This window comes from Ammospiza nelsoni, chromosome 3 (assembly GCF_027579445.1).
Source record: "Ammospiza nelsoni isolate bAmmNel1 chromosome 3, bAmmNel1.pri, whole genome shotgun sequence".
NCBI classification, from domain to species: domain Eukaryota; kingdom Metazoa; phylum Chordata; class Aves; order Passeriformes; family Passerellidae; genus Ammospiza; species Ammospiza nelsoni.
Genome location: NC_080635.1, coordinates 101,417,341 through 101,431,479, shown reverse-complemented (window position 1 = coordinate 101,431,479; position 14,139 = coordinate 101,417,341). Strand labels below are relative to the sequence as shown.

Genomic DNA, 14,139 nt, shown 5'->3' with positions numbered 1-14,139 from the left:
TGGAGATTACTGCTGCAAAATTTATTGTGAGGCCAGGAAACTTGAAAAAAAATGAATAAACAGAAAACCTCAACTAAACAAACTTCTTAGCTTTACAGTCACAGAAATAGTAAAACTTTGTGGACATTTATCTGCATTACTATGCTTTCATAACAATCAGATTTCCAGGGCTTTGTAGTATTTCATAATTCAGGGAGGGAAAAAAATCACTAATTAACCAACGTTTAAAAAAAACCCAACAAACTATTGTTTTAGTCTTTCCAGGAGAAGTTATTAGCTAGATTTTTAAAAAAAAATTTTAGTTAAAGATATAGCTTTTAAAAATGAAGTACAACTTAAGACTCAGTGATTTTACCTTCTCTTTCTTTCATCTTTACTAGGAACCTCCTGAGTTGTATACAAGAGATAGATTCTAGGCTGACTGCTGGCAGAGACTACAATGCAGCATTTCCTCCTCAAGACAGTATTCAATGCTGGACAGACAGACTGCAGCAGCTCTGCATGCAGTGTGTGATGGCTCTCGAGGAGCTGTCTTGGTTTCTCCAGTGCTGCCCAAAAGAAGAGTCAGCCAAGAGCAGTGACAGTGAAAGGAGCGATGTGAAACCCAACGTTGCTCAGAGTTCAGTCCCTGAAATGGGAGATGTTCTTGCAGGAATACCTGACCTGATTCCCTCAGATCTAAAGCACTTGTCTCCAGTATCAGCTGAGCAGTTGCCTCCTGGGTGCAGGATGAGGAATAAGGATCAGTTGTGGCTGCAGGTAGCTACACAACTGACTGCAATGACAGCAAATGTGAAGGCCGTGAAAGCAGAGGTGGACAGAGTAAGACAACAGTCACGTGAGACCTCCTTTTATTCCTGGTGAGTCCTACACATGAACATCTCTTCTTTATGTTCACATAGTAGGTGTGAAGTAATTTTTGAAAATTTTTGCCTATGCATATATTCAAAAGTGGGTTCAGGTGCTCCTCAAACATTTTTCCATTCATTTTTTTTGCAAAATGCAGTGCCTGACTCTTTAAGAAATGTATGTCTTCTCCCATTCCCTTGACAAGTGAAAAAAATTTCTGTCTCAGCTTCCCACTTTGTCTTTGGTCTCTCAGGATTTTATCCCCATAGATCCTTAGCTAATGAGGTGAATTTCAAATACAAATTTAATGAAGAGATTTTCATTTTAAAATAAGTTTGTAGCCTATTTAATAATATTCTTCTAATTTTCTCTCTGCTTCAAAGTGTGACTATAAGCTTTTTGTCAAATCTTTTACTTACTAAATTCAGGATGAAGATATGCTGCCTCTCCCTTATCCATGACCAAGAAAAGGCTTAATCTGAAGTTGGATTGTTTGTTCTTGTTTCAGTATTATGGTATTTCTGTTGCAGGAAAGACTTTGAAGTTTGCACATCAGCTGTGAGTTGTTTGCTGGAAGTGTCAGCCCAGTTACAAAGCATAGAATCCCTGTTTCTTCCAAATGGACAAGACATGGAAGCTGCAAATCAGATTGCCCTAATCAAGAGCCTGAAGTATATACAAGAAGAGGTTAATAACACATCTTCACACTTCACAGCCTGGAGAACACAGCTTCTTGCTCCTGTGTCAAATTGCACTGGTGAGGATAATTTTTCTCTACCTGATTCATAATGTTGGTAAAGACACAAGAATTTATTAGTTTGGTTATTGCTGAAGGTGGCCCTGTGTTCCTTCTGATATCCAAAAACTTCATGAAATTAAAACTTGCAAAATTTAGTCCAGACTTTATTTGTGCAGTAGAATTTTTTTTACCATCTCTATTAGTGATGGATCCTGCACCATAATTGTAGGTTACAATTAACAAGGAGATTTTGGTAGAACTGTATAGTAAAAGCTGCATAGTGCTGTCATTTGTCCTTGCATAAAGGAAACATAGGAGCCTGTAATCTGATGTTTACAAGCATGTAAAACTGCCTGTGTTATGTTCAAAAGGAAATCAACAGTCGGATGAAGAGTTTGTGGAGCAATTCTCAACAAAAGTGGAAACTGTTATCCATGCTGTTCTGTATGCTGTTCAGTGTTTGGTAGAGAGAAAACAGGAAGGTGGAAAAGAGGAAGAAAAATCTTCAGAGGAAAATGGTAAGTTTGTCAATGTACTTGAGTAGGGAGCAGAAGAGTTTAAACCATGCAAACATTAATATTTTAAACAGTGTATGTCAGAGGTACCAATACACAAGGAAATTACTATTGTAATAGAAATTGTGTATTTAGACAGGGTGGCTATTTCTAGATTGCTTGCTATAACATTCTAAAAATGTCTGATTTGATCTCCATATTTTTATGTGTTTGAAAACAAAGAGGATGCGGCCTTACTTGATGTGATTAAAGCTGGACATATAACTAAACTTTTGGATCAAGATCTGTCTGCTGATTTGGAGGCTTTACATGTGCAGAAGGCAATTTTAGGTGTTTCAGAACTCCTGGAGATCCTGAAATCTTACAGGGAAGACTGCACTTCATATAAACATAAGGTAAATTTTTTCTTTTTATGAGTTTCTTGGCTTAGGAGTTTTGAGATATTTGGAATTGTAACTACTTGGGGGTTAAATGTGCATTGCTTCTTCTTGCCCAGTGCCTTAGAACTAGAAGCATGTGAGAAACTGGGGACAAATAAAAGTAGTCTTCTGTAGTGTCTGGCAAAAGCTAAACATCTAAACATTCCTGTAGTAAGAAGACAAAGTTTTTGTGAAAAATCTAGGAAAAGCTCCAGAAACGTTAGAATTAGTACTTAAACTCACCTACTGATATTTCTGCTTTGAGCATGTTTTCAGTCACTGTCATGAGCCTCTCTGGAGGTGCATGTCAGTAAGTACAAGTAATGACTGACCGCTGATTTTTTGCTTTAATTGTAGTTCTTCAACCAGTCCTGCTATTTGCTGGTGCGCCTAAAGCCCATGCTCTGCAAATATTCAGACCTCATCCTGTTCTACCTCACTATTTCACTGGCATCTCACAGGAGTACTGGAAAGCTGCTTTCTGTTCTAACCAGCATTTTTACAGAGCTTGCTCTGAAGGTAAGTTATTAGAGGTAACAGTGGCTTTATGGCAAGCATATAGTTAATGTGTAAAAGTCTTGAGTAGAAACTAAGCTGAAAAATGTACTTACTACTGAGGAAGATTTTGAGTTTCTCTTCACCTTTGCAGGGATTTTGTTTGCCAAAAGAGTTACTTGAAGAAGAAGCAGGAGAGGGAGCAACAGAGTTTCATGACTATGAGGATGGTGGTATTGGAGAAGGGGAAGGCAAGAAGGATGTGAGCGACAAAATAGAAAGTGAAGATCAGGCAAGTGTTTGGGGCTGATCTTGTTTACTTGAAGTGAAACTGAAAAAGCTCTTGAAATCCATGACGTGGATGTGTAAGGTAAAAAGAAACACAAAGTTATCTTCAATCTCCTATTTATGTTGGCTTTTATTTTTGCCTATCAGCTTATGATCTTGTTGTGATACTTTTAATATCACAATATGTTTTTGTGTGTTTTAATATGCTTGTGAAGCTTTTAATATATAGGCAAGATTAATTGTAATTTTTGCTTTACCACTGATTTAGATAGAAGACAATTATCAAAAAGGGAAAGAGAAGGAGAAAGAGGATCAAGATTCTAAACCAGACATTGAAGGAGAAGACAATGCAATTGAAATGTCTGAAGACTTTGAAGGAAAGATGCATGATGGAGAATTGGAGAAAAAAGGTTTGGTTCTTTCATTATGGCAAACTTACAAGAAAAGTTATAGATCAGTTTAGTAATGGTTGATGTTTTCCTATAACATGTGCATGTGTGTCCTTTGCAGCTTATATCAATTAAACTGAATGTGGTGATAAAATTTAGGTTCAAAGTATGATTGCTTATTTGCTTCTAAAGTTAACAAAACATCTTTCTCTCTTCTGTACCGAAACACATTCTGAACTGTACACAGAAGATGAGGAAAATTCAGATGAAGAGGAAGAACTGGATAAGCAGATGGGCAATCTTGATAATGCTGAAGCTGATGATAAACTAGATGAAAGGCTCTGGGGGGATGATGAAGATGATGATGATGATGAAGATGCTAGTAGTAAAACAGAAGAAACTGGACCAGGAATGGATGAGGTAATAAGGAACAAGATGGGGGGGGAAAAGTATCAAAGGAATTGAACTCTGCTAACTTAATGTGACCTAGATGGCAATTGCTCTTGTAGCTTTTTGCCTTAGAAGGGGATAATTGTTCTGTTGAGTATTGTCTTTTTTTTTTTAGTAGGAGATGATGTCACTAAGACTTTGAAAAGTGGATAAAGTTAATTGAGCTTCTTTTGGATTTATTAATAGGAGGATTCAGAGCTTGTTGCAAAAGATGACAACTTGGGGACAGGAAACAAGGATAATAAAAAAAAGCCTCCCAAGAATGAGGAAAAAGAGCAACAGGAAGAGGACAGTGGAAATAAAGAGAAAATCCATGAACAGATTGATGAGGTAAAAATTATTTGGACTAAATGGAGTATCTTACTGTTAAACCACACTCTGTTGCTCATACCATGTTTCTGAGAATTTGAAAGGCTTTTTTTTAATAGTGAAGCACCCTGAAAAAAGTTCATTTCAGAGCTAAAAGTAAACCATACTGTATCCATTATAATACACATTTATTTTCTGATTCATATTCCAGAAAGGATTTCTGGAATGTGTAATAGCTGAACTTGTAATAGCTGCCAAAACAGGCTTTACATTGAATTGATGTTTTGATGGACAAAGCTTCAAAAATCTAATTCTGTTGTGTTTAGCAAAAGAAACACCTTAGTATGCAAGAGTACATTTAGCATCTCCAAGAGTGCATATTCTGTTTAGAATGTTTCAGCTAGTAAAATTGGCTTTGGAACACAAAACATGGTGATTGTAAGTACCACCAGTTTATGTAAATGTATTTGCTGAAATTAATCTTTCTGCTCCTTATGCATGATTATGTGTACCACTGGAAATCCACTTTTAACTGATCAAAATGTGATATTGTATCCAGTATGTCTTTGTCCTAGGGAGGAGAGTAGGATCTTGTTTCTAATCTTAGCTTATCCTCACACTTAGTCCGTGCCTGTTATTGTTTCCCTCATTCTTTTGCTGACAGCGTGAGTATGATGACAATGAAGTAGATCCTTATCATGGCCAGCAAGAAAAGGAGCCTGAAATTGAACCTTTGGACCTGCCTGATAATTTGAACCTGGAGAGTAATGAGAAGAGTGATGATGAGGAGGAGGAAGGTACAGCTGAAAATCTCTACAGATTCCCAGATGAAAGCCACGTGAAAGCGGGCTGGGGGGACGATCAGATCATGAACCCTTTTTGTCTACAGAAAGGAGAGAGATGGTGGTAGGATTCAGTGTAACCACCAGTAAGCTACAAATTCATTTGTGCATCCAAATACCAACACACCAAATGCAGGCCAGACAAGAACTCAGCATGACAACATTTTTCTTTACCTCCCTTTCATGCACACTGTGGAGCATGCTTTTCATGGTGCCCAAGTGATACAGCCTAACTCAGGCTGGAATCTCCTTAGTTAATTGTCCAGTTGCTTTTGTGGTTTCATTTTTCTTCTATTATACTTCTAAGTATTTGTACTCTCGAAAGTCAATTTGCTTTCAGGAATATTAGGTTAAAGGAAGTTACTAGGAATTCATCCTGTTGTACTGCTACCTAGAAATCAGCTGTGACTTAAAGGAATTATCTGGCTATAGAAAACACAGATTCTATGTATAGAACTGAGTATTTTATGGGTTTTTGACAGGCTGGGCAGTTTTATACCAAATACCTGTAATATTCACTGTCTCTATACTTCACTGAAAGTTTTATATACCTTTCTGATTTTTTTTTTTATCCAGAAGAAGAGAATGATTTTGAAATAGATGAGAAACCTATGGATTTAAATGAGGCAGAGAAGAAAGAAGAACAGAATGCAGAGGATACTGGTGAGACAGAAGGAGATGATCAAGATGCAAAAGCAGCTGAAGAAGGCATTTCTGAAGATAAAGAGGAGAAGGAAGATGAAGGAGATAAAGAAGATCAAGATCACGATCAAGAAGAAAAGGCAGAGAACACTGAGGATGCACAAGAAGAAGAGGAAGAGTCGCAACCACCTGATGAGAAAAAAAAGGAATCTGCTGAAGATAAGGGAATCCCTAATGAAGACCAAGGCCTTCAACCTCAGGTACAGTGTAATAAATAAAAGTGTGATTTTCTTTTTTTTTTAATTGCCTTATACGAGATTTAAGAAATGGATGTGCTGTGTGATACTCTGAAACAAATTTGACATTGAATAGACACAGTGAGAGTCTTCATCAAGATACTAAGAACTGCTTATTAAGCATGTGTTTCTGCTGTCAGTGTTCCTGCTGCCTCCTTGGCCTTGTGTTAGAGTGGAACAGACTTTTTCAGTCGTGAGGGACCTACAGTGATCATCTAGTCCAGCTGCCTGACCACTTCAGGGCTGACCAGAAGTTTAAGCATATTTATTAAGCACATGGTCCAAATACCTCTTAAACACTGACAGCTCTGGGGCACTGGCCACCTCTCTAGGAAGCCTTTTCCAGTGTTTGACCACCCTGTCAGTAAAGAAGTGATACTAAACTCCTAATGACCATTCCCATGCATCCTATCACTGGGTACCAGGGTGAAGGGATCAGCACCTCTCTCTCAATGTCCCTTCCTCAGGAAGTTGTAGAGAGCAATGGGGCCACCCTTCAGCCTCCTTCTCTCCAAACTAGACAAGCCCAAAGTCCATAGCCGCTCTTTATAGGACATTCCAGCCCTTGCACCACCTTTGTTACTCTCCTCTGGCCACATTTAAGGACCTTCACATCCTTCTTAACTTGTGGGGCCCAGAACTGCACACCACACTCAGATGAGGCTGCACCAATGCTGAATACAGTGGATTCAGCACCTCTTTTGACCAGCTGGTGTTGCTGTGTTTGATGCACCCCAGGATGGGGATTGCCCTCTGGGCTGCCAGGGCTCAGTGCTCACTCACACAGGGCCTGCTGTGGGCCAGCATCCCCAGATCCCTTTGCAGGGCTGCTCTCCAACCACTCCTCTTCCCTCTATGCTTGAGCCCAGTGTTATTCCATCCTAGGTGCAGAATCCAGCATTTGGACCTGTTAAATTTCAAATTAATCATAGTCCAGTGCCCCAATCAATCTAAACTCCTTTGCAAGGGGCCTTTTATTCTCCAAGAGAGGATAAAAGCACCTCCCAGTTTGTATCAGCAAGCTTGCTGATGGAGCATTCAACTCCTGTATCTAGATCATTGATAAATACATTAAACAGGACTAGTCCTGGAGCTGAAACCCAAGGAACTGGTGACTGTCACAAGATGAAATCTCATTCACTACAACTATTTTAGCCCTAGAATCCACCCAGCATACTGTGAATCCACTCATCCCACAGCTGGACAACGTGTCCAAAAGCCTTACTAAAAATCCAGAAAAACTACATCCACTGCCTTCTCTTCATGTGCTAAGCTGGTGACCTCATCACAGAAGGGCTATCCAGTTAAACGGGCCTTCCCCTTTGTTAGGCCATCCTGACTGTGTCTTATAACTGTATTTGTCTTTAAGTGCCTTTCAGTAACACACAGTTCTCAGTGTTTTTTAGAATGTTAAAATAATCTGATGTTATTTCAGGAAGAGGAGGATAAAGGTAATTCAGAGATGGATGAAGAGATCCCTGAGGCTGAGGAAAGAATGGAGCATGAAACACAAGGGCAGACTGGGCAAGAAAATCTGCAGAGTGACAGTGCTGTTGAGCTGGCTGGAGAGGCTTCAGAAAGAGACCAGTCTAAAGAGGTAAATTATGTGGAAGTGTTGGAGTTAAAAATGCTAAATTTGTTAATTGTGTTTTCACAATGCTAAATTGTGTTTTCAAGTTGAAATCAGGGAACTGCTGCCATAGTTTTTAAGAACTGTGTATAAGACCTTAGTTTATACCAGTTGTAAATTCACTGAAAAAAACCGTAAAGACCATGTAGATACCCAGCACTTTCATTGCTGTAAAGATAAGTTTGGGATAATTGTTGAACTGTAGAAGTGGCTTGTCTGCTCTCCACAAGAATTATACTTGCAGTTATGAGCCATTGGTCATTCAGAACAGAAAGTAGCAAAGCACGGCAGTTTAACATCTGGAGTTTGTTTACAGTAGTTTTTCTATTTTTGGTTACACTTGAAATTTTTTTTTTTTCTTTCAGGAAAGTGGAACTGGAGCTTCAAGTGCAAATCAGTCAGAAGGCCATGAATCCACACGCATGGCCCGGATGGCTTCTCAGAAGCAAAGCATAAAAAATACACAGGTTGGTCTCTTCTTTTAAATTTTTGTTTAAATGTCTTAATATTGACCAGCAAATAGTCAGGACTCAGTTTCTCCTTGTCAGAGCACAGTTCTCATTAGTGGTGGGTTACACCTCTCTGGAAGGTCACGGTGTTAATTTGTTCCTTTTCAGAGTTTCAAGAGGAAACCTGGCCAGGCAGACAACGAGCGCTCGATGGGAGATCACAATGAACGCATCCACAAGCGACTGAGAACCATGGAATCCAGCAGTGAAGCAAAGCAGGATGCAGCTCAGCCTAAACAAAACGTGGAGGAGGCTGATGCATTTGAACATATTAAACAAAGCTCTGAACACTATGATGCACAGACATATGGTACAGTGGGATTTCTGGGGGTAAAGAGTTGTCATTGCAGAATCAAATCGTGAAACACTTGTTTTTGCTGTAGTTTCCCCTGTTTGCTTTCTTAAGTTATCTTGCTTTGGTTAAAGGTGCCACACCATTTCACTACAATAAATGCTACAGTGCAGTCAGACTCTAACCAACAGTAACACTTCTGAAAATACTGATTTTTGGCTTTAAAAATAAATTTTATCTTAATATCTTTACAATCTATTCTTTTCAAATCTTACTTCAGCTAATCAAGGCAACAGCTTACTGACATAACACGGCGCACCAGAATGAAAGATAAAACAGGGGTTTGAGCCTCAGATCTCTTCTAAGTTCACTGAAATTGATACACAGTGGCCTCAGAATGCAATTTTTTTTTTAACTTTACTACCTCTCCTTCCACTTTCCTGTTCACAAGTGTTGTTGTCTTTGTGCAGATGTAGCTAGCAAGGAGCAAGAGAAACCTTTTATGCCTCCTGAAGAGAAGGAAGAAGGAGACTTTGAAGATGCAGCAATGGAAACAGAAATGGAAGATGAGGATCTCAGAGCAGTAGACACTGAAGAGCTGAAACCAGAAAAAAAGAAGTCTAATGCCACTGAACCTTCTGGTACATTAACTTGTAAAGCATTCTAAATGCATGCTGATATGGATCTTTAGATGTATATGTAGGTATTCAGATTTGCATGTAGTAGATATGTTTCATAAGGCTGAATGCCTGCTCTAAATTGATTCCTCTGCAGCAGTATTCTTACTTCTGCCCAGTAACCAGCATTAGCCTTTGCTAAACTGATTGAGAGAGAGGTTTACTGCTTTCTTTCAAGTTAATGGGCTCTAATCTTTATCCACCACTTTGAAGAAATAAAAAGCAAACACTTCCCTGCTGTTCAACACAGTGCCAATTCACTTAATTAATTGGCATTTAACAATGCATTCCAGTGTCACCGCCATCAGCACCACATAACTCAACTGTTTTATGTATAACTTTTGGCAAAAAAAAAACAAAAAATCAAACCAGCAAGAAGTTGAGGAGCTGGTCTGAACAACATCTGGTGAGGTAGCATCAAACTCTCACTGCCTTCTTTCTGAAGTGGGAACAAAACTGAGCAGCTAACAGCAGTAGTTGGTAGACAAGGTAGGTCTGACTTGTCAGCCACACACCCCACCCTGCCTTCAAAAAAAAAGCTAGGTAGAAGTATCTCTTGCCAATTGCAATAGAAATTGTAATTTTGATGAATCTAGGTAAATGACATCATAGATTGGAATTTTGAACAGATTTCTTCTTGAACAACAGAAAGCATGGCTGGAGAGGGGAGACAAGTTTTACAAGCTTACATTCTTGCCTCCCACTCCCTTGAGCTTTAATCACTTAGATCTCTTGCTAGACTCTATTTATGGTACAGGTGTGCATGTAATCAGTCTACTTGTTTTTCCACATGATTCTCTAACTATGTTTGGAAAAACTGGTCTTTGAAACGTCCTACAACATCATTCTTTATCTCCTTTAGAATAGTTCTTAAGAAATTATTTGTTAAATATCATAGTACAGTAGAAACAGTAATGAAACAAACTCTCTAGTCCATTCCTTTATTTGTAAATTGATTTTTGATTTATAGAAAGCTGTTCTTTAAAAAAAATCAGAGAGTAAAAGATCAGCAAAGATTTTTAATGATGGTTTTCTGACTCCTCATATGACTTTATACCTCCTATCATTCTGCCATAGAGACTATGAGAGTCAGTAAATTTACTTCACCATTGGAACTGTCAGGTGTCAAATATCTGTTAACTATTACTTTGTTTGGCAAGAAGTTTACAAGACAGAAAAACAATTTGCATTAGGAAATGCATGGTTTTCTGTTCCAGTGAGTTGCAAGATGTATTCATCCCATTCCTAGAATTAAATGTCTTAAAATTTGGCACTTCTTTTAGAAGGAAATGTCAGCTGCAGTACAAAGCATATGAGATGCTCTGTGAAAGAGACAGATACAATATTGTTTCTTGTATTATGTTGACCCATGAAGTCAGTAATTAATTTTGTGATTGTAGGACCAAGTGACATGGAGCCAGAGCTCCAGACTTTTGAGTCAGAGGATGTCAATGACTCTGCACCAGAAAAACTACCAAAGGTGGCTGAAGAGAAGCCAGAGAGAAGCAAGGACTCGACCATACACACAGCCCACCAGTTCCTGATGGACATTCCCCAGGTAGGATACCCAGTCTGTCTCCTTTCAGCTACAGCAGGAGAAAACAATGGTTTTGTTTGACCTGTGTTAATGAAACTCTGTGAATGCAAAAGACTAGAATTACTTTTTTCCAGCCAATTCAGTCATTATGCATTAATATAATACTTCTTTATAACAGCTGATTGTAGGTATTGTAGAATCTTTTTGAGCTTTTTATTAATGTCTCAATCCAAAAATACCATGGCCTAGAAGATCCTAGAGCTTTCTGTAGCATAGTTTTCCAGTGCAAACTTCTGTGAAAAAGCACATTTTATCATAAAGACCTATGGGATAGAAGCAGTTGGTGGGGGATAAGCAGTTGATAAAATAAAAATATTTTCAGTGTGTGTTTTTCTTTTTAGAAGGATTGACCTTTCATTCTTATAGTATGGTGTCCTAAGTACATACTTAGAGCGTGCTATTTTACTGTTTCTGTGCATAACACAGAAAGGTTGTGTGCCAGCTCCACTCGGTATTTCTACCCTAATGCCAAGTATTTCAGCTTTTTGGAAAAAGGCTGCTGAGTGCAAGTGTTGTCATGTTGTCAGAATAATTGTGGCTTTGAACTTTGTAGTTTTTTTCCAACTGGCATGCAAAATGTGGAACAGGAGAGGGAGCTCTTGCAGCGCCATTTAAAGGGGAAGGGAAAGAGGCAGCTGGGGGAAAAGTGCAGCTTCTCACCTTTCAGCAGAAGGAAGAAGAGAGAAATCTGCTCCATTTCTGTTCTTTCTCCCTTCCTTAAATGTGCAGCTGGTGACCAGTGGGACAGCTGCTGCTTCTTGAGGAATGAGAAGTTACTGGGACTATTGAGCTTGGAGTCATGAGCTTATTTTCCTTAGTCTGTAAGCCTGCAGGTTATACAGACCGTGTATTGCTATTTGGCCAAACTGGGGGTTTGTAAGTCAGGGACAGAGGCTGTCACTATTGGGTGTCCTTCAATAGAATGGCTTATCAAATAATATTTGGTGCCAGGTAACAAGGATGGTGTCATTCAATCTTCAAGTGGTTTCAATGAAGCTTGTATAAAAATATATCTAAGTGAAGTGTACTCTTGTTTCCAAAGATACTAGTTAGGTGTATTGTTCAATAGTTTGGTCTCCATTATGCTGTTGATAAATCTGGTGTTTGTCCAGATAATTTCATTGATTTATCTTGAAATTCGGTATTTTATTGTATTCAGTGTCATTATCATAGATGTTCCTAGCTTTGTTTCTGTGTTGATTAAATTGCATATGGAGATATTTGTGGGGAGGTGTTTATCCTTCATGTACATAGAAACTCGTAAAAAAATGTGGAGATTTAGAATCTTCATTGAGGTACTTGGGCTTTTTTTTTTTTTTTTTGTTTATAAGAATGAGGACAATGCATTTTACTTTCATTATAGTTTGCTATACTTTGGGAATCACCAGATGTGTAAACTTAATTTTCTGTCTCATAAAATTTGTAACTCCACTTCTAGTACATCATTAATGATCCTGAAGAGCTAAGAAAGGAACTTGAAAGGCAATTGGAAGCTTGGCAGACACAACAGCCTGGAACTCCAGAGGAGGTTCGTGACCTCATTTGAATATAAAACTGTCATAAGAATCCTTCATTGCATTATTTCATCTTCTTTTACTGCTAAAACATTGAGGAATCCAAGCAGGCTGGAATTTAAATACTCAAAATCACATTATATAGATACTGTTTTTGTGGTTACATTTACCTTACTTGAAAAAGCATTCTACATTATTCTTGAAGCAGGATGCTGTTTCAGATCTTGTTTTGAATGTGAATGCAGATTGTCATGTGAGGCACCCTCAGTTTTAGCTGATTACTGCCTTCCCCTTGGTGCACTGTGGTTCAGTTTCTTTCTTCAGACAGTGCTCCCCCTCTTGTTTTGTTCTTTCATAATTCACTTTAATTTCTTTGTGTGATGTTGTAGGAGAAGGAAGCAGCACAGCTGTGGCAGAAGTATTTAGTACTGACAGCTCCTCTATCACAGCAGCTTTGTGAACAGCTGCGACTCATCCTGGAACCCACTCAGGCTGCCAAGTTGAAGTAAGTTGGGTTTTTCTGAGGCTTCTGATTTCTTTAAACTCGTGGGTTTGGGGCGCTTTAACCTCTGTAAAACTGCAGCATTATGTCATTCTTGCATTAGAGAAATTATTCCTGTTTGCAAATGCCTTCAATTTCCTTGTACAGGAACATTAGGTTATTTTATGAAATGCAAACATGATATAGTAGTTGGCACCCGCCCTGAGGATATTGCCTTCTACTTTTTTTTTCCTCCTGAGCAACAGGTGATTAATGAACTTCACCATTTGAAGTTAAGTCAAAGATTATGTAAAATGTCAAAATGTTTTATGTTGTTTATAACATTAAATGATTATTTTTTAAAGAAATATAGACTTGTTTCAAACTGGTGGAATGTAAATTCAAGGTCTGCCTTCCATTTTAGGTACCTGGAAGTAAACTTCTTTTAAAACACTGAATATCTATTTTACATTAAAAATGTGGGGATATTTTTATCTATAACGAAATACCAGTATTAAAACTACTAATATTTGTTGTATTTAAAAGAAAATTATTTCATGGCTATGCTGCATAGGACATGGATTTCCAGAATGAGATACCTGCTGAGAACCCCTGTCACTGTGTCTTTTTTCCCAACTTTCAGGGGAGACTACAGAACTGGCAAGAGGCTGAACATGCGCAAAGTGATCCCGTACATCGCCAGTCAGTTCCGAAAGGACAAGATCTGGCTGCGCAGGACCAAGCCCAGCAAACGGCAGTACCAGATCTGCCTGGCTATTGATGATTCCTCTAGTATGATTGACAATCACTCTAAACAGGTGAAATAAACCTTGGGAGGAGCATGGAGAAACCACCTGTCATTGATGTGTAGTTGCTGACTTGTTTCATACGGGACTGGTGGCTGCTGGAAAGTCTGATAATTCCAAAGCACCTATTTTTCCAGTCCATGTGCTCGAACTCTTGTCACTTCATGCCTGAGAGAATTATTAACATAAGATCAGTGAAAACTAGCTGAAAGGATGAGCTGTTAAGTTTGGTAGAGGTGTACATATCCACTGTAAAACCACTTGCTGTGGCCTACAAAAGTCTGAAACTTCCTTATCTGGCAGTTCATTGGAGCACTAAATACCCATTCATCATAGACCACTTGTAGGATTTTTATTAATTAAAATGGTGTGTTTCCTTCTGAACAGTTACTTATTTCAT

The 14,139-nt window shown here is 38.6% G+C and overlaps 1 protein-coding gene across 1 annotated transcript in view; it reads left to right on the top strand.

Annotated features, from left to right (window-relative positions):
• Nucleotides 1-14,139, top strand: part of MDN1 (midasin AAA ATPase 1) — a 93,037-nt gene that overhangs the window by 74,024 nt on the left and 4,874 nt on the right. Inside the window, exons 79-97 of the mRNA XM_059467727.1 lie at nucleotides 381-860; nucleotides 1,380-1,606; nucleotides 1,960-2,106; nucleotides 2,326-2,498; nucleotides 2,880-3,041; nucleotides 3,172-3,309; nucleotides 3,574-3,715; nucleotides 3,942-4,114; nucleotides 4,331-4,474; nucleotides 5,118-5,250; nucleotides 5,872-6,197; nucleotides 7,669-7,830; nucleotides 8,229-8,330; nucleotides 8,481-8,682; nucleotides 9,135-9,305; nucleotides 10,742-10,899; nucleotides 12,377-12,466; nucleotides 12,842-12,957; nucleotides 13,577-13,751. Coding sequence (XP_059323710.1) covers nucleotides 381-860; nucleotides 1,380-1,606; nucleotides 1,960-2,106; nucleotides 2,326-2,498; nucleotides 2,880-3,041; nucleotides 3,172-3,309; nucleotides 3,574-3,715; nucleotides 3,942-4,114; nucleotides 4,331-4,474; nucleotides 5,118-5,250; nucleotides 5,872-6,197; nucleotides 7,669-7,830; nucleotides 8,229-8,330; nucleotides 8,481-8,682; nucleotides 9,135-9,305; nucleotides 10,742-10,899; nucleotides 12,377-12,466; nucleotides 12,842-12,957; nucleotides 13,577-13,751 — 3,421 coding nt within the window. The remainder of the gene's footprint in view (nucleotides 1-380; nucleotides 861-1,379; nucleotides 1,607-1,959; nucleotides 2,107-2,325; nucleotides 2,499-2,879; nucleotides 3,042-3,171; nucleotides 3,310-3,573; nucleotides 3,716-3,941; nucleotides 4,115-4,330; nucleotides 4,475-5,117; nucleotides 5,251-5,871; nucleotides 6,198-7,668; nucleotides 7,831-8,228; nucleotides 8,331-8,480; nucleotides 8,683-9,134; nucleotides 9,306-10,741; nucleotides 10,900-12,376; nucleotides 12,467-12,841; nucleotides 12,958-13,576; nucleotides 13,752-14,139) is intronic.